Here is an 18,948-nt window from a genome sequence, read left to right on the forward strand (position 1 = left end):
CTTTGGAGGACCATTTTCCAGCCACTCCCCCTTCCAGTTTCAAAACTCACTGATGTTCCACATCCTTAGGGTAGACCAGGCCTCGGAAATTGGAACCTGAGAAAAGCGATTAATGCAAGGTCCCAGAGCCCATTTCCCTTCTGAGGTTAGAACCCACAACTCTTATTCCCCAGGCCTTTTCTTTCTGGTCCTGGTTCCTAGGAATAACGATGACTGGCATTTCCTGAGTGCTTCTTATGTACTATTCTAAGCAAATTCCATGTACTATCTCATCACCCTTCCAAACAACCCTATAAGGTAGGGCCTACTATTACCTTTCATTTTACAGGTGAGAAAATTAAGGGGATGAGAGGTTAAATAACTTGCCCGAGGTGACAGAGCTAATTACTGGTGCTGCTGGGATAGATAGCCAGGCAAAGGCCAAACCCTTCACTTGTAGGAGGGACACCTTTGCCTGGGGTTACTCTGATCCACTCCATGAATCACCCAGTCTCTGATATTTTTGTCCTTCTAGCGAATATGGAACTAAACTTTTCTGGAAGGGAAGGAGACCCCTCTAACCCCTTACCCTCCTGCTGAGAACCAATTCCTTGGAAAATACTGGCCTCAAGCTGCCCAACAGGTCTTCTCATCTCAGCTGATGGGGCCAATGGGAAGTAAGCAGGTCTTGCAAAGAGATGGGGATGGGTGGCTGTGATCCTAATGGATTTCTTAGGCTAATGGCCTGGGAGGGGCCCTGGAAGTTTCCCAGCCTCCAAATTGTCTGCTGAAAGGCAGAAGGGGAGGGTGGGGGCAGATTCATTTACACCTTGGGTACACATTTGCTCCTGGTTGTGACTCACTTCCCTCTGGAGCAGGGCCTCAGGTGAAATGATTACCTGCTCCACCTCCCCTTCACACTGCCTTATAGCTCCCCTCCCAGTGGGGCAGATCTGACAGCACAGAGCAGCTCTGCCCTTCTGTCTACCCCACGGAGCCCTCGACCATGGCAGCGCTGGTGGCTAGAGTATCCCAGCAGCAGGCGGCAGCTGAAGGTCTTGGCTCCAGCCAGAATGCCGTGAAGTACTTGGGCCAGGACTTTGAGACCCTGAGGCAGAAGTGCTTGGACTCAGGGGTCCTATTTAAGGATCCAGAGTTCCCAGCGTGCCCATCAGCCTTGGGCTACAAGGATCTTGGACCATGCTTCCCCCCAAACTCAAGGCATTGTTTGGAAGCGGCCCACGGTAAGGAGATGGGTTTGCTGTTGAGTGTCAGGATGGAGGGCCCTCGCTTCTGGTCAGAAATAGCTGAGGGAGAAGTTATGGTTCTTGACCCTATGTTCCTCTATCCCATATTTCAGCCTACCCCCACCCCTCCACTTTAAAAAACATCTTTGCAGAGGTGATAAGGTATAGAGGGAAGAGCATGCACTGGCTTTGGAACCAGACAAGTTAGATTTGAATCCTGCCTCTGCCTGTGTGGTCTTGGACAGATAATCGCTGTGATCCTCAGTTTTTCCATCTGTAAAATGGTGCTACTGGCATCTTATTTTTCAGTGTTGGTACAAGGACTGGAGATAAAGGTCAGAGCACAGTGCTTGGCACATAACAGGCACAGAAGGCATGGTAGCTATTGCATAGGGCCCCTGGGCCAGTGCAAGATGGAAAAAAACAATGCTAGAAGTAATCAGTCCTGGGGTACACTGTGACGTCGTTGCTGAAGTGTGCAGGGTTGCTTAGGGTTATGAATTGCCATTGTTCTATTGGGGCTAGGGAGTGGAGAGGTGGAGCTGGGGGTCTGTGGATACAGATGGGAGTCAGGGGCTCTGGGATGCTGTCATTGATACCCCCCCAAATCTCAAGGGCAAGGGATGTAGAACCAACCCCCCAAAACCTGGGCCCATGACCTACTGCTCTGTGACCCTTGTCAGTGATTTAACCTCAAGGATAGGAGCCCCCCACACAGAGTGGCTGTGAGAATTGAGATAATCCCCTGAAGTGCTCTGCTCAGTGCCTGGCCCACGAATCTCATAAGAGAACACGCTTTGTGACCCTTGGCCAGGGGGCCGTTTGTCTTCTAGACCGTGATGGGAAAATCAAGCCATGGTCCTTATTTTCTTGGCAATGGTTGAAGAGGGAGGATAAGGAGAGAATAACTCCTTGGACGTGGTCAAAATCACCCTTTAACTCCAGCTCTCTCTACCCCTCCTGTTTTCATCCTATCAATTTTACACAACAGTTGCCACCCCTGAGCATAACTCCTTTGCCCCACTTCCCTCCAGCCCCCCATGGCCATCTTCCGTGCCCCTCTGGAGCCTATGTGGGCGCTCTGGGATGTTGGCAAAATCAAGGCTGGGAACCATGGTTTTATATTCTAATGTCAAGAGTTGGCAGCCATATTTCATTTCAACAGAGAGTTTTTTTAGGCCTCTGTTTTGGGCCAGGCATTGGCTCTGCCCTGTTTGGAAAGGTGGTCGGGGAGAAACTGAGGAATGAGCCGGGGTCTCGGCTCTGAGGGAGATTGCGGGGAGGCAGACACCTGAATAAAGGACTGACATCCTGGGCAGAATGAAGGAAGTGCTAACAGAGGCATAAACCATGGGCATGGCAATGTGGGATGTTAGGACTGAATGATGGAAAGACTTAGGGGAGGAGAATCCATTCGAGTGGAATTGAAGGACCCCAAGGAGCTTGGGGGAGGGGAGATGGATATGGGGGGAGGGGAGAAGATTTCACTCTGTGACCAAAGTCAGGTACCTTTAGCCTTTGCCTAGTTTTTCTCTTTCATTTGCAATTCTTAAAGCCCTCACCTTCTCAACCACATTTCACCTTCTCCCCTAAACTGTGTCTTCACCTGGTCTCACTGTTTACGTAAATATGGTAATTTCAGACTGGGATGCTGATTTGTGCCTGTCAACAAAATGCTATAAAAGCCAGACCATGAGGTAGTAGAACCTGATTAATGTGGAGCTGAAGTACTCCCATTATTGGGAGTTTTCAGATGAATAAATAAAAGCTTGTCAGAATGTACCCTCTCCATCCCCAATCATCAGTGAAGGATTCTCACTCAGCTGCTTTTGACCATGCTGTGCTCACACATCACACGATAGGACCCAGTTTTATCCTCTAAGATCTTACAGATCATTGAATAGCCTCCTGAGTTTGTAATGACCCTGATTCTATCTCTATTGGGGATGTGCCTTGGAATCCGGGAAAACTCAGCCTGTTCCTAAATGCTTCATTTCTTTCTTCCCTTGAAGTCTCTCAGGGGCCTGCAAGAAGGTTGGGGTGTCCAGAAATGAGGTGCACCAATGAGTTCATTTGCTCTTCTTTCCTCCCCTTCCCTCCCCTCCCCTTCCCCCCTCCCTTCCCACTTCCCCCTCCCTCCCCCTTCCCCCCTTTCTTCCTTCCTCCCTCCCTCCCTTCCTTCCATCCTTCCTCCCTCCCTCTCTCCCTTCCTTCATTCCTCCCTCCCTTCCTTCCATCTTTCCTTCCTTCCTTCCATTCTTCCTCCCTCCCTCCCTTCCTCCCTTCCTTCCTTCCATCCTTCCTTCCTTCTTCCCTCCCTCCCTCCCTCCCTCCCTTCCATCCTTCCTTCCTTCCACCCTTCCTTCCTTCCTCCCTCCCTCCCTACCTTCCTTCCTTCCTTCCTCCCTTCCTTCCTCCCTCCCTCCCTCCCTCCCTTCCTTCCTTCTTTCCTCCCTCTCTTTCTTCTTCTTTTTTTCTTACATTGTGGTAAAATACACACAACATATAATTTACCATCTTAACCATTTTTAAGTGTATAGTTGAGTAACAATAATTTGTTGTGTAACTATTGTCACCAACCATCTCCAGAACTTTTTCATCTTGCAAAACTGAAACTGCACACTCATTAACTCCACATCCTTCCTTCCATTTTACTTCTGTCTCTATGAGTTTGACTACTCTAGGTACCTCATATATAAGTGAAATCATGCAGTATTTGTCCTTTTATGACTGGCTGATTTCACTTAGCATAATGTCCTTGAGATGCATGCATGTTGTAGCATGTGACAACACTTCCTTCCATTTTAAGGCTGGATAGTATTCCATTGTATGCATATTTCACATTTTATTTATCCATTCATCCATCAATAGACACTTGGTTTGCTTGCATCTCTTATCTATCGTGGATCATGCTTCTGTGAATATGGGTGGGCAAATAGCTCTTTGAGACCCTGCTTTCAATTGTTTTGGGTTTACATCCAGAAGCAGAATTGCTAGATCATATGGTAATTTACTTTTGATTTTTTGAGGACTCACCATATTGTTTTCCATAGCCACTGTACCATTTTACATCCCCACCACCAGTGCACAGGCTTCCAATTTTTCTACATCTTCACCCTCACTGGTTATTTTCTGTTTTGTGGTGGGGGCCATCCTAGTGGGTGTGAAGTGGTATCTCATCACGGTTTTGATTTGCATTTCCCTAATGATTAGTGATGTTAACCATCTTTTCGTGTACTTGTTGATCATTTGTACATCATCTTTGGAGAAATGCCTACTTCTCCAAAGCACAAAAATGTGCTTTGCCCATTTTAGAATTGGGTTGTTTGCTTTTTTGCTTCACTTGCTGCTTTTGAGGGTAACCCCTTACCACTTCAGTCTTAGGAACTTTAAGCCAGCTGCCCAGATGTGGCTCTTATAACCCTGGTTCCCATAAAGATGTTAATTTTTACTTGCCTTTGGGGGAAAGGAGATGAGATGGGCTAAATATATATGTATATTTGTTTCTGCCCTCTCAATAATAAATAAAGCTTGATACTTAGATGTTTTCTGAAATCATAAAATTTGACCTCCTTCCCCTGCTGGGTGTTTCTGCCTATTTTAAGTCCTGAGTGTAAGGTTTGGTTGGGCTCTTATTCCAAGGGTTGGAAGACAAGTTTGCCCAGACTGAAGATCTCATGGTCAAGCATGGGTTCTCAGGAGAAACTTTTGGCTATTCATGATCCTAAGGCAATTTTCCCCCTACTAGTGTTGGGCAAGGACAACGATCTTATCACAAAGGGCATGACTGGCTGTGTGAGAGCAGGGAGTGCTCCTAGAAGCTACTTCCCATTTCCCAGCTTGCCCGTCACTCTGGGTCGACACCCAACCTGGGCCCCTATGGTTTGAGGGACGCCCAGTGTGTGTGGGCCCTAGTGCACGGGCCCAGCCAACGAGATTCTTCTCTGTCCATTTTTTTTGGTAATTAAGCGGTTCATTGATCTTAAGGAGAAATACACAGAGAGAAGTGAGGCAATGCCAGCTGCATGGTAGGGGTCCGTGAAATGGCCATCCCAAGTTAAGAGAGACACGGCGGGTTGAACTTTGGGAGGCTAGGATAAGGATGAAGGGGAGAGGCCTCAGTTTGGATCGTCCACTCTTTGTTTTCAGTTGCTGCCTCTTGAATGAATGAATTTGGAATTTTTAATTCAGCCTTGATTTTCTGAGTGCTGGTCATGTGCAGATCATAATGTGGAGCCTTTGTGGAGCTTTTGCTAGTTGGGAAGAGAGACAATTGACAGCTGACAGGCAGCAGAATGGCCAAGAGCTTGGGTTTGGGCATCAGGTAGATCACGATTCTGGTTCCCTTTCTGCCATTTACTAGCTCTGTGACTGTGGCTAAGTTACTAACCTCCCCAAGACTCAGTTTCCTCATCTATAAAATGGGAATAATAATATGACTTATCTCATCAGGTTATTGGGAGGCTTAAATGAGAGGATGGGTTTAACACAGTACCTGGCACATAACAGATACTCCATGCTATGATCTGTCTCTAGCAATTATTATAAGACAGAATGTCCAGAGAGTGAAATATAAATATGTATGGGAGTTCAGGAGCGGAAGCAGTTAAACTGACTGTGGGATTGGGGCAGACATCTGAGCGGGGGATGGGGGGGTTGGTAAAAGAAGAGGGTCATGATAGAGACCTAGAAGGCACAGGTGTGAGCAAAGGCACAGGGCTGTGGATGTGCATTCAGAGCCAGCATGTTCAGAGGAAGGCAGTGGTGCATTGTAATTAGGGGAGAGAGAGCACCTTGGGAAACAGAGAGTGTTGTGGGAAACGTCAAATGGGGCCAGATCCAAGAGCGACAGGAGTGCTGAGCTGAGTAATGTGGCCATAATCAATGGTGATGATGATAAAACGTGGCGACATCACTGGGTTTCCCGGAAGTGCACAGCCAGGGCTCCTGTACTACCAAACATAGACTATCAGACATGGACTAATGCCCTGGGGAGCAATGCTTCCAAGTCACCAAGTCACTGAGAATGTGTGGTTTAAATCACTTCCTACCTTGAATTCCTTACTGATACCGGTGTTACTCTTGTGCCCTTTCATCAGCGGCTGATATAAGGCTTGAATAATTTGAGTTTATGGAATGTTTTGAGATCTTTACTGAGAAATAGTAAACATTTCTAAAAGTAAAAGAAGTACTAAAAAGACATGTTTGTTTGGGGTTTTTTATTGAATTTATTTATTTATTTATTTGTTTTTGGCTGCGTTGGGTCTTCGTTGCTGTGTGTGGGCTTTCTCGAGTTGCGGCGAGCTGGGGCCACTCTTCTTTGCGGTGAGCGGGCTTCTCATTGCGGCGGCTTCTCTTGTTGTGGAGCACAGGCTCTAGGCACGCGGGCTTCAGTAGCTGCAGCACGTGGGCTTCAGTAGTTGTGGCTTGTGGGCTCTAGAGCGCAGGCTCAGTAGTTGTGGCGCACGGGCTTAGTTGCTCCGCGGCATGTGGGATCTTCCCGGACCAGGGCTGGAACCTGTGTCCCCTGCATTGGCAGGCGGATTCCTAACCACAGTATCACCAGGAAAGTCCGACAAGTTTGTTTTTAAGGAAGAAAAAAATAATGTCCCAAGAGTGGGGGAGGTGGGAGCCTGCCTCTTTACTGAGGCTTGCCTCTTATAAACATCTTTGGCTGCCATGTTACTTTGTATCTCTGATCTGATAGGAGTTCCAGTAGAAAGTTAACAATGGTGAGAAGACTCTGGAAATGTTCTTCAGGCATAATGCTGAGCTGTGATCTCCTTGCAAGGATAAGGACTTTCTGTGGCCCCTGAGAGATCCACACAACCTCTGAGTCATGGCATTTCTTGATTGTTTTCTCCTGGTGGAGGCTGGTGTGCGTCGTGAAACATGCTGATGACTAACCGTAGCCAAATGAACAGTCCACCTGCCTATGAACCCCTTAGCGCCGTTCTGGTTACAACGCTTTCAGTTGTCTCCAGCCCTTGCAAACCACTCTGTCTTCCAAACCAAACTTAACATGTTAGCCGAGCTAGGTAGATTATTAGATATGAGTCTAGTGAGCTTCTACCGTATGGACAGTGTGACGTGGGTAATTGAATATACAGCTCAGGGGAGAGATTTGGGGAGCATCAGCAAATTCTATAGTTAGTAGCTGAAACCACGGGTCTGGATGATGTCACCCAGGGAGAAGGTTTCGGGTATGTTATTGCTCTATGAAATGGGGTCATGCCGAGGACTGAGGACCCAGCCCAGGGGTTCCCTGATCCTGGGGATGAGGAGAGCAGAGGAACCCTTAAAGGAGACTGACAAGGAGTAGAGAGGTGAGAAAGTCAAGAGCAAGTAAGGACACAGAGGCCAAGAGAGGAGGGTTTCAGAAGGAGGGAATAGGCCACAGTATCAAGTGTAAAGAACAGTGAGATTCAGGGGAACAAAGCTCCTTCCGTGATTGCTGGTGACTCAGGTGAGAAGAGTTTCATGAAGCCGCTGGAGATCGGAGCCAGATTTCAGTAGACTGATGGATGCATGGGAGATGAGGAACAGGATACTTTTTTTTTTTTTTTTCGGTCACTAGACTGCTAGGCAATTCCAACAGGAGACTCTTTTAAGTAGGTTTTAACAAGAGAGATTCTGCTAAACCTCTCTTCAACGTGCTCCCTGCCCTTCCTTCTCCATGAAGCAACTTTTTCCTTCTTTTTTTTAAAAACAAACTACATTCAACATTTTTTTGTCTCTCTATTTTTATTTATTCAATTTTTAAATCTCTCCACCTTTTGTCTGCCAAGAGAGGATGTCTGGAGACTGGGAGCTCTCAAGCACCTGGGATTAGAATTTACAGCTGTCCACTTTTAGAACCCCTAGTCCGACTCATGCCACTTCTCTCTTTAAATTGCCACTAGAGATGGCAAGAGATTGAAACAAACAAACAAACAAACAGAACTAAGTCCCATCATTGGAGGGCTGACTAAATAACTCATGGTACTTATAATGAAATGATAAAGCTCTATATGTGCTAAGGAAAGATGTACAAGATAAAAAATGGATATATATATGTAAGTGTGCTTTTAAATCAAAAGACGGTTTCTGGAAGGATACATAAGAAATGTTAACAGCAAAGAGTGTGAAGTAGAAGGAATTTTTTTGTTTTACAGCATTATTTACTGTTAGATTCTTTTTTTTACCCATATGCACATATTTTTTTTTAAATAGAAAACAAGTTAATGAATTTTTTTAATATTTGGAAGAAAAAAAAAAAGCCAGTCCAAAGGCACTGTCTTGGCCCATTTAGGTAGGAGCTAGCAGCTTTATACAGGGCTGTAGGGCTGCCACTTTGAGGCAGGTGAGCAGGGGAAGCGTAGGTCAGATGTGGGAATGGAGCTGAGTTCTCCTCTCTGTATAGGACACTTCCTGACGCCTCAGTGTTTCCATCAGCACACGCGGTCATCACTGAGTCAAGTATTTAATGAGCGTCCACAGGGTGCAGGGCATTTTGTTAGAGTGCTAAACATTAGTTTCATCCTCTCCCTGTAAATAGGGGTGTTGTCTGAATGGGTGAGATCATAGCTCCTCATGTCATTATCTCAGCCTTTACCTTTCTCCTACCCTCCCCCATACCTGCTTTCACACACACACACCCACACAGTATGTATCACGATAAAGAGCTGGCCGTGGGCTCCAGCTCCTGCTCTGCCACCCCTGGCTGTGTGACTGTGGGCAGCTCTCCTGCCTTCTCTGGGCTTCAGCATCCTCAGCAATAAAATACGGTGTGTGCAGTAAATGTTCTCCTAGGTCTCTTCCACGAATTTTGGGACTATCAAGTTCTTTCACTCTTGCTGCCACCATCACTGGGCATCTTGTGACTTGTGTTTTGTCTCCAATTGCTTTCAGGAATTGTGTCCCAGCCCTCAGTTTATCTTTGGTGGAGCCACGCGTACAGACATTTGTCAGGGTATGGTAGGTGAGTAACTGGGGAGAGTCCTATTTGATTTGGGAGAGGGCAGGTGTGTATGTGTAATGAGTAACATCAGATTACGCTGTTAGAGTTGACCGACTACATTATGTCTGTGACTTATCCGTATGGGTTTGTGTTTTGAGACCGTACTCTCCATTCTGGGTCTGGAATGCTGGAACTACATTTGGTTCCTCCTAACAAGAGATCTTCCATATGCTCATTTAACCCCTTTTAGTGCTAGAGTCACGAGCCAGAATTATAGGCATGCAGTAGATAACCATGCTGTGCTGTGTTTTGATAGTAGTGACCTTTAAGTGGACGTAATTTGCCCTGTGGAATGGCCATGTCTATACAATTATGGGCTGTCATAATAGATGCTCTTAGCATGAGTAAGAAAAGAAGAATCCCAGCTTTCCAGCCAAGCTTCTTTCCAGCCCGGAATCCTGGGATTAAGAACCTTCACTTCCCAACCTTTCATATTCCCTCCAAATCAGGCTCAGTTAAATTGAGGAAATAATTTATTTTGTAAGTTCTAGCCTTAAGTGTTGGAAACCGAGGTTCTCCTTGATAGCAGATTAGCACTGTTGATCTCATAAGCCCTCCTGATCCCAGGGCATCACAGTTTCTTCATTGAGTGGGACAACACTGACATTTCAGGGACAACATAGCTCTGAATTGAATTTGCTGGGCTTCCAAATGGCCAGCCAGTGACAGCTGCAGGAAATAGACCTGGAAACGAAGGCAAGAGGAGACAAATCCTATTTGCTGAAAATTAGCCAAACAAACAAAATCTCAGCATCCACGCGGCCCCGATCACCCTTTATCCTTCAGGAGATTTCCCCTCCATCTTTTTTCTCCTTGTTCCTCCTGTTCTCTTGAGCCTGTTGGAAACTTTTATGATTTTGAAAATCACCGGTGTTTATTTTAAATGCTTCCAGTGTTCTCTCCTTTAACGAGTAGAGCTGATATCCCCTTAGCCAGAGCTCATGGGGCGTGAGCACAAAGCAGTGAGAACGATTCGGGTACCACACAGACGTGTGCCCTGTTCCCTGACAGCCACAGTCTCCGTGTCCTGAGCCTTTGTGTGAGGGCTCACCCAGGGGTAGCGTTCTGACCTTTTCTTGCTCTGGATGAGTGTGCTGTGCCTTTTTACTTCCAGCTAAATATTTAACCTAATTTAGCACGTGTCTCAGGGAAACACAACTTCTAATCTATGCTTTTAACAGCTTCTTGTTGTAGATGTTTTGACTTTGGAAAAGGTATTTAGTAAGTGTCTTTTAATTGATCAACTTGGATAGATCTTCCTTTGAATAGCTTTAAGCTCAGAGAAAAGAAGGGTTCCCCAAAGAGGCCTGAGCGTTACCATGGTGAGTGTGCGCTGCTGATGGAGCCCACAGCTAGAGGAGCAGTAAATGAACCCGATTCTCCGAATCCAGCTCACATCAAAGTGAGCGGGCCACGCCGTGGAGGCCGCTCCGGGTTAGCCCTGCTGCAGTGGTGGTTTTTAATGAGCAGAGTGGAAAGGGGTTGTTGAGTCCAATTTCCTGAAGGATGCTTGGTACGGGGCCGGAGGGCCTGTGGACCAGATGGAGCCGCAACACGTATCGAAGTGGGTGCCTGCATGCCAGGCCTGCAACTCGGCACCAGGGTGGTTGCCAGGAGCAGAGTGACAACAACCTGTGTGGCCTGTGAGACTTGAGCTCGGTGGCGTTAACGATGGGCGGATCGTGGCGAGATTAAGAAGAAAACTTCCTGATCAGAGAACCAAGGGGTGTCATGCTGCACCTGTTGAATCAGGGTGTGACAGGGATTCATATTTGTTCAGTGCCTTTCAGGCTTGACACAGTCCAGCACAGCGCAGTGGGGTCTATTCCAGGTTTAAAACATCTTTTTTATTATTTTTTATTTATTATTTTAAAAAAAATTTATTTATTTTATTTAGTTATTTTTGGCTGTTTTGGGTCTTCGTTGCTGTGCGTGGGCTTTCTCTAGTTGCGGTGAGCGGGGGCTACTCTTCGTTGTGGTGCGCGGGCTTCGTATTGCTGTGGCTTCTCTTGTTGCAGAGCACGGGATCTAGGCACGCGGGCTTCAGTAGTTGTGGCTCACGGGCTCTAGAGTGCAGGCTCAGTAGTTGTGGCAGACGGGCTTAGTTGCTCCGCGGCATGTGGGATCTTCCGGACCAGGGCTCGAACCCGTGTCCCCTGCATTGGCAGATGGATTCTTAACCACTGCGCCACCATGGAAGTCCTGTTATTATTTTTTAACAGTCGATCTATATAATGAAAATGATGTCCTTTACACAGTTTTGTGTTACCGTGATTTTATTATTACTTTGAATACACACTGTTCAAAAATGAAAACAACTGAAAGGTCCACTGTGAAGATTCAGCTTCCTGTCTGTCTCCATCTATTCCACTGCTTGCTGTCCTGGAACCTTTTTTTTTTCTTATCCTTTCAGTGTTTCTTTATGCAAATTCAAACAAGTCTAAATACATATTCTAATTTGTACCCCTTTCTTGCCTTGAAGGCAGCATACTGTAAACATTGTTTAGCACCTTTCCATTATTTGTTATTATTTTACTAAATAAAATGTCTTGGAGCTCTTTCCATGTCAGCGTATGAAGGACTTCATTCCTTTGTAACCACTCAGAATATTGCAGTCCATTGTGCGAAGTACCAGTTGATTTAGCCTGTCTCCTACTGATGGACACGAGTTATTTTCTCTTTACAGCTATTATACAAAATGGTGCAGTGAATGTCCTTCTCCGCGGTAGTGTGTGTGTGTGTGTGAGGGTTTTTGTCAGCAGGTTTGAAGTGTGGCTGCTTCAGTCACCACGGAATATCTTTCCCTTCTATTTGATTCCCAGTGCTTAGGGGCCTTATATTCGGTCCCACTATCACCACTGTCTTATCTACTCTGAGGAAAGGGCCCAGGACAATCATTTACACTTTAGTGTGAATTTGAGTCAGTGGGCTACCAGAGGATTTGTATATTGAAAATTATCTCCAGAGCATGAAAGAATCGTACTGTTACATCTTTAGTTACACCAACTCTCACTAACTTATTTCCTTTTGGTATGAATGCAGACAATGAAGCACAGTAATAGAAATCATGGATTATATTCATATTACATTACAATTGTTGCAAATAATTCAAAATACCACATATTCATCATTACCTCATAATTACGCTGCTTATTAGTCGCCACTCCAAAACTTTTATATAGAATGTTAATAAAGAAGCACGAACCTTACCATATTCTAATTTTAAAAACATATTTTGATAACTATTTCAATGTAATTATATTATGTATATACAATGTATTTCTCGCCAAGCCAGCCTTCATCCTCGCCATGTGAGCCTCTTGGCTCCCACCAGAGTCTGTGCTCATGTAGAGTCCAGGAGCTAACTTTCTTTGGAGACGTTATTATAGGAAGAAAGACTGGGAAGTCTGCAATGCTAAGGATTCAATTGCTCCAGATAATTCTTACTGTGTAATATGACTTTCTGTTGGGTGACTCAGTCTCTGCCTGAGGGCAGTGTGGTTTGCCTCCCCCAAGTAATCAAATGGGTGTCTGTTGATGAAACAGCCCGCAGACAAAATCCCTCCCTGGATCCCCAGGCCTGGAGCTCTTCACCCTGACACACTGAGGAGGGGTTCCCTGCAGCCACAGCCTTCACGCTTGGTCTTCCCGGCAGAGCCCACGCTCACCAGGTCTAGCAAGGGCCACACACACAGCACCCCTCCAGTGTGAGGAGATCTCAGGGCCACACCATAGTGAGAGGGAATAAGTTGTTAAGAGTGGGATTATTCCCTGTCGGGCACGTCTGCGGTGCCCATTTCCAGCGAAGGCTCATGGTTGGCACATCACACGGGGAACTGCAGGCACCTCGCTGGTCTCTCTGCTGCCTGTCCCAGCACCGTCTGTCTCTCCTTTGCACGTTGGCCCATGTGTGTCCCTCTGAGGCCTCTGTGTCCACAGAAATAGATTCTGTCCCACCATGAAGTACACGTTTCTGGCTCCTTTCACCCGACGCGGTAAGTCATGACTGTGCACTGGCCAGAAGTCCTTTAGTCATTGGCTTCAGAAGTTCAACCCAACCAGCTTAAAGAAAAAGGAGAAGCTATTGGCTCATCCCACTAGACCGTGGAAAGGGAAGGGCAGTGCTGGCCTCGGGAAGCCTGGATCTAGGGATCTAGGTGTTCCTGGAGCTCTCTCTGCCTGTCCTGTCTCCACTCCGCCCTCTTCCATGCCAGGCAGGCTTCACACAGAAGGAGAGATGACCACTAGGGTTCCAGACTTCAACTTGGTAGTATCGCAAACCACCTTTGATTTTACAAATCTCAGAAAAATTCTCTGATCTGGTGGTTGGGATCTTCGCCCACTCCTTGGGTTCAGTTATTTCAGCCAGAGGGGTGAGGTCCTATTTGGTTGGCTCAGCTTGGGTCATGGGCTTGCTCTTCTGACTGCCAGCCTCCCCCCAAACCACAGGGGGGTTCTCCAAAAGAAGGGGGCAGTGTGCAGTGGGCTGACAGAATGGAGAAAGTGTACCTCAATATGCCAGTGGGGTGGCGGGGACCAGGTCTGGCCAGACTGTGCTCTCCCCGCCCCAGGTCACCTCTGCTATTTGGACTCATTGGTCCTGCCATCTTCTCGCTGCCCCTGAATCCATCACCCTGCAGTGCTCCAGGACATGTCCCTCCCTTAAGGCTGCTCTTCTCCTTCTCTGGATCTGTGCTACCAGCAGTGCCTAATTCAGCACCCCACGTGCAAAGAGCCCCGCAGGGAGACCTGGGTCTTCATGGTCTGCCTGGCCTCGCCACCTCAGTTTGCACAACTGTACAGTGGGCATGTAATCAAACCCAGCCTGCCGGGTGGTTGTGATGAGTAGAGAATTGACACGGCTCCTTGTCCTCCCGGAAGTGGGCACTGCGATGGGCACAAGTGGTTGTAATAACCCTGGGATCCCTGCCTGTGTGCTCCATGGGTCTGACTCTCTTCCGCATCTCTATAATCCACCGTGCCTGGGGTGTAGCAGGGCTCCGTGAATGTTTACTGGACTTCTGATCTGTTACCTAAACCCTTTGCCTTGTATCATTATTAAATCATGAAAACAGGGGTATCTTAAATCAGAGGCTACTTGTGTTTTTTCTTCCTTCTTTGTCAATATCACTTTTGGCCATCAGGCTGGATCAGGTATTTCGAATAAAAAAGTCCCATCCTGGGGACTCCCCTGGTGGTCCAGTGGTTAGGACTTGGCACTTTCACTGCAGGGGGCACGGGTTCGATCCCCAGTTGGGGAACTAAGATCCCGCAAGCCGGGAGGCACTGCCAAAGGAAAAAAAAAAAGAAAAAAAGATTCCCATCCTGAAGGTGACTACATGTCTTTATTTTTAAAGGATTTCAAAGTGCATGCAAATCAGCACGTTGGCTTATCTATCCTCAGATCACTGTTACCGCTGGGAGGAACGTAAAGGTGTTTGAAGGTGCTTGATGGTCCTTGCCCAGGAGGGATGTCCCAGGAACAGACAAGGAATGACATTGTCCCAAGGCCCTGAGGTGGCTGTGGGTAAAGGAATACAGGGAGACCCCTCCACCTTCTGCTAGCTGGATCCTGTGGCCCCCTGGGTGGGGGGGTTACTCTACTCTGAGCCTCTGAGTCAGCCTGTCTCTCCCAGGCTCAGCAGGACCACACAGGTCCACCGCCCTTACCTTAGCATGTCTGCAGGCAGGGGAACACTGAGATGGGGTATCACTTATGCCTATGGTTGTGAAAATGCAACAGGACTTGATACATCTTTGGGCATCTTTTGCCACTTGTTGTTTTCAGCAATGAGGAGCAGGAGATTTTCTTCCTTAACAGATGAGGAACAGAGACTTGCAGAATTTAGCTAGAAATTAGAGTGCTTTCTGAATAACAAATGCTACAGTGTTTATCCAAGCTTTTGATCTAGTAATGGTTTATTTTCCATGCAGAGCGAGGATTAGCGAGGGAGCCAAGCTTTTCTTTGAAGGGTTCGGTGAGTATTGGGGTTTCTCTCTTTATCCCGCTATTTCCCCCTCTGTGTCTTCTACTCTGTGTGTTTGTCCTTGTGTGTGCTTATCTCTTCCACCCTTCTTTCTCTAGTGACTTGGTGTTTTCTCCTCACCTTTATGGAATTGATGTCTTTTTCATCTTTGTTGTATTTATTGAGTAGAATTTTATATTCTGGATTTTCGTTTTGAAAAGGGAGTGACTGGCCAGTTTCACTTGTCTCTATAGACAAAGAGTGAACAACAATGCCTAAATCCAGGTGCCTTCTCTGATGCAACCCTTGCATCCATTTTCCTCTGTGAGCCATGCTCCCCCATCGGGAGCGGCCTGCTCTCCTGCAACAAGCGCCAGGCATGCATCGCCCTCAGATGTCGGGACTGGTGTCAGCATCTTCACAAGCATTTTTTCTAGATACCTTTTGATCTGTAGCATCCTTCGAGGACTGGGGTGAAGTAAATCAATTCACTAGGACTGAATGGTTACTTTTTTTTTTTTTTTTAAATTTATTTTATTTATTTATTTATGTTTGGCTGTGTTGGGTCTTCGCTTCTGTGCGAGGGCTTTCTCTAGCTGCGGCAAGCGGGGGCCACTCTTCATCGCGGTGCGCGGGCCTCTCACCATCGTGGCCTCTCTTGTTGTGGAGCACAGGCTCCAGACGCACAGGCTCAGCAGTTGTGGCCCACGGGCCCAGCCGCTCCGCGGCATGTGGGATCCTCCCAGACCAGGGCTCGAACCCATGTCCCCTGCACCGGCAGGCAGACTCTCAACCACTGCGCCACCAGGGAAGCCCTGAATGGTTACTTTTAATGAGCAATCAGGGGAAGCCTCAGAGAACTCAAAGCAGCCAGACCCCCTCATTGATTCTGGAGAGTGCAGGGTCAGACTTCTAGGAGGCAGGAAAACAGCAGATGACAGTTCCTTGCGGCCCAAGGAACTGGGCTGCGTAAGTGACATGGGGAAGTTTGCTTTTGTTAATACAGTCTTCTCCTACTTTCAGTGATCTGCCCCTCCCCCCCTTTAAAGTATAAACATCTGAGAGTTATTTATTTATATATATGTATTTTGGCCATGCCACACGACATGCGGGATCTTAGTTCCTGCGAGCAGGGATCAAACCCATGCCCCCTGCAATGGAAGGGTGGAGTCTTAACCACTGGACCTCCAGGGAAGTCCCAGTGATTCCCTTTCTTTGTGGAATACCTTTCCCTTCTGTTTGATTCTTAGTGCTTAGTGACCTCATGTGTGGCCCCATTATCACCACTGTCCTATCTATGCTGAGGAAAGGGCCCAGAACAACCATTTACACTTTAGTATGAATTTAAATCGGTGTATTACAGGAGAATTTGTATATAGAACATTATCTTAAGAGCATGAAAGAAGTGTAGTGTTACAGCTTTAGTTACACTAACCCTTACTAACTTATTTCCTTTTGGTATGAATGCAGGCAATGAAGCACAGTAATAGAAATCACGGATTATATTCATATTACATTACAATTGTTGCAAATATCTCAAAATACCATTTATACTCATCATTACCTCATAACTATGCAGTTTATTAGGCCCTACCACAAATCTTTTATATAGAACGTTAATAAAGAAGCACCAACTTTACGACATCATAATTTTAAAAACATATTTTGATAACTGTTTCAATATACTTTTTGTAGTCCTATTTTTTTATTTTATGCATTTAGAAACATTATGCTGAGATCAGCTCTGGACTTCACTAAACTGCCAAAGGGTCCAGGCACAGGAAAGATTAAGAACCCCACATTACAAGAATGTTAGGCTGCTTCTGCCAGGGGGAGATTTCTTTTTGCAGCAAGGGAATTTTGTCAGTAATCTTCAGTTTTACTAAGAGATGTCCTGACTGTCCCTCACTTCCTAAGAGAGATGCAAAAAATGCAGGCCAGCCCCTGAGTCCCCAGGGAGACAAACTCTTGCCCTTGAGGTTACTAACCTGGTAAGGAGATGGTGAGTGGTGCCAGGGCAGTGGGGGAAGCGCTCTCTGAGCTCCTTCTTGGCTGAGCAGCCTGAAGTTTGGGTCTGAAAAGCAAGTTCCAGAGTGTGGCTGATTCCTACTCAGAAGAGTGCTGGCCGAAATACTTGGGTCCTATATTTTTAGAGGACAGTCATTTTAATGTAGTCCACAGACCCAATAGGATCCCCACTGTTAGGGCCCGACCCCATGCCTGACACTCCCCTCAGCTTAGCTTCCCACTTTGCAGACACCATCCCAGGGCCCAAGGACGATCTCTCCTTCAGGGACAGGCTGTGAGTCTTGGGCCCCTCCAGCCCTCTCTGACTTCTTAGGGGCACACTGTTACCCCTGCCTAACGTGGCTGTTTACAGGGCATCATTACAGGAGACCGGGGGCCAGCTGAAGACAGTGCAGCTGATGGGGCACTGGGGATGCAGCATCCGGGTCCCCAAGTCCGTGGGGAGCCTGTGTGTGCTGGGTGCTGGGGCTCCTCCCGGAGAGGACAGAGCCGCAAGTGGAGACTGGTGGTGCAGGAACAGGAAGGCTGTGCTTGGGCCTCCGTGAAACTTGGTTCAGCCTGGGGCGTTTACTAGAAGCTCTCACGGGAGCGTTCCAGGCTGTGGTTCACAGGCTGCACCTTCAGTTCCCACCACCCACAGTACAGAAGCGTGGGCCCTCCCTTTCCCTCCTCTGATCTCTCCTCCTCCCACAGGAGGCTGGTCCTCCCGGAAGCAAATCCATGCCACCTACTCACTGGTGGAAGGACAGCTGCTTCCTTTGTTCTAAGAGCTACACTGATTTGAGGAACTGAAACAAGCAGAGTCTCCGTTGCACCAGTTGAGGCCATTTTGCAAGCCCTTCCCAGAGGCCCCTCTCTTTCAGAGGCTTTCTCTTGGCCTTGTCAGTTCCTGTCGCCTCCCTCTTGCCATCTCAGCTCTTGCCCTTTTGCCTGCTCCTCTAGGCCAGGAGTGGGTAACAGCAGAGACTCGTGGGACTGTGGACTGTAGCAAACTAGACAGCCAGCCCTGCCCGTGGCGGAAGCCATCCCCCAGCTTGAACTGGATGTTACCATAAAGAGCCGGGAGGTCCGTCCCGACTGCTCGACCTCTCATAGCAACCCCCTACTCTCACTCCCACAACCTTGCTTTCCTTTCCTTCATGGCATTTACCACCACCTGGCACAGGGATTTATTTATCCTTTGTCTTTCCCACTAGAATGGAAACTCCATAACATCAAGGAATTTTTTCTCCCACTGTTGTATCCTTAGGGCCTGGAATAATACTTGGCACAGAGTAGATGCTCAATAAATATTTGTAGATTGGATAGATAGAGGAATTTTGGCCAGATTTTATAGTGTTTTTGGGTTTTTTTTTGTAGTTTTTAAGAGAAGCCAGAAATCTGGTTGTTTATGTGAAACCTCCCAATTCAAACATATCAATCACCATGCAGGCCAGCCCTGCACAAGCCAGACAGAACAGATCAGCAAACCAATTGTGACGGGTTTATCCCCTTCACTCTACACCAAGGCCCTGCTGGGCTTCAGTTATGGCACTGACCCTTTGGACTTTCTGCATTCTAATCGGCTTTCACCCTTCTGAGCTTCTTGAACTGCTGCTAGCCGTCCTTCCTTTGGTCTTTGGAGAAATGCTGTTCTTAGGTAGATGAGCCCCAGGCACACATACACTGGCTGCTGGTGGAAATTGCTTTCTCTGTGGTTGCCTGCCACCCACCTGGCCAGGGTCCCCTC

At 47.2% G+C, this 18,948-nt stretch overlaps 1 protein-coding gene across 1 annotated transcript in view; it reads left to right on the forward strand.

Moving 5' to 3' along the window:
- The first annotated feature begins 985 nt into the window (after window positions 1-985).
- The window catches only part of LOC137761613 (calpain-8-like), a 71,613-nt gene continuing 53,650 nt past the window's right edge, over window positions 986-18,948 (forward strand). The window contains 3 exon segments of the mRNA XM_068538532.1: window positions 986-1,180; window positions 1,182-1,223; window positions 9,117-9,186. Coding sequence (XP_068394633.1) covers window positions 986-1,180; window positions 1,182-1,223; window positions 9,117-9,186 — 307 coding nt within the window.

This window comes from Eschrichtius robustus, chromosome 3 (assembly GCF_028021215.1).
Source record: "Eschrichtius robustus isolate mEscRob2 chromosome 3, mEscRob2.pri, whole genome shotgun sequence".
In the NCBI taxonomy this organism is placed as follows: domain Eukaryota; kingdom Metazoa; phylum Chordata; class Mammalia; order Artiodactyla; family Eschrichtiidae; genus Eschrichtius; species Eschrichtius robustus.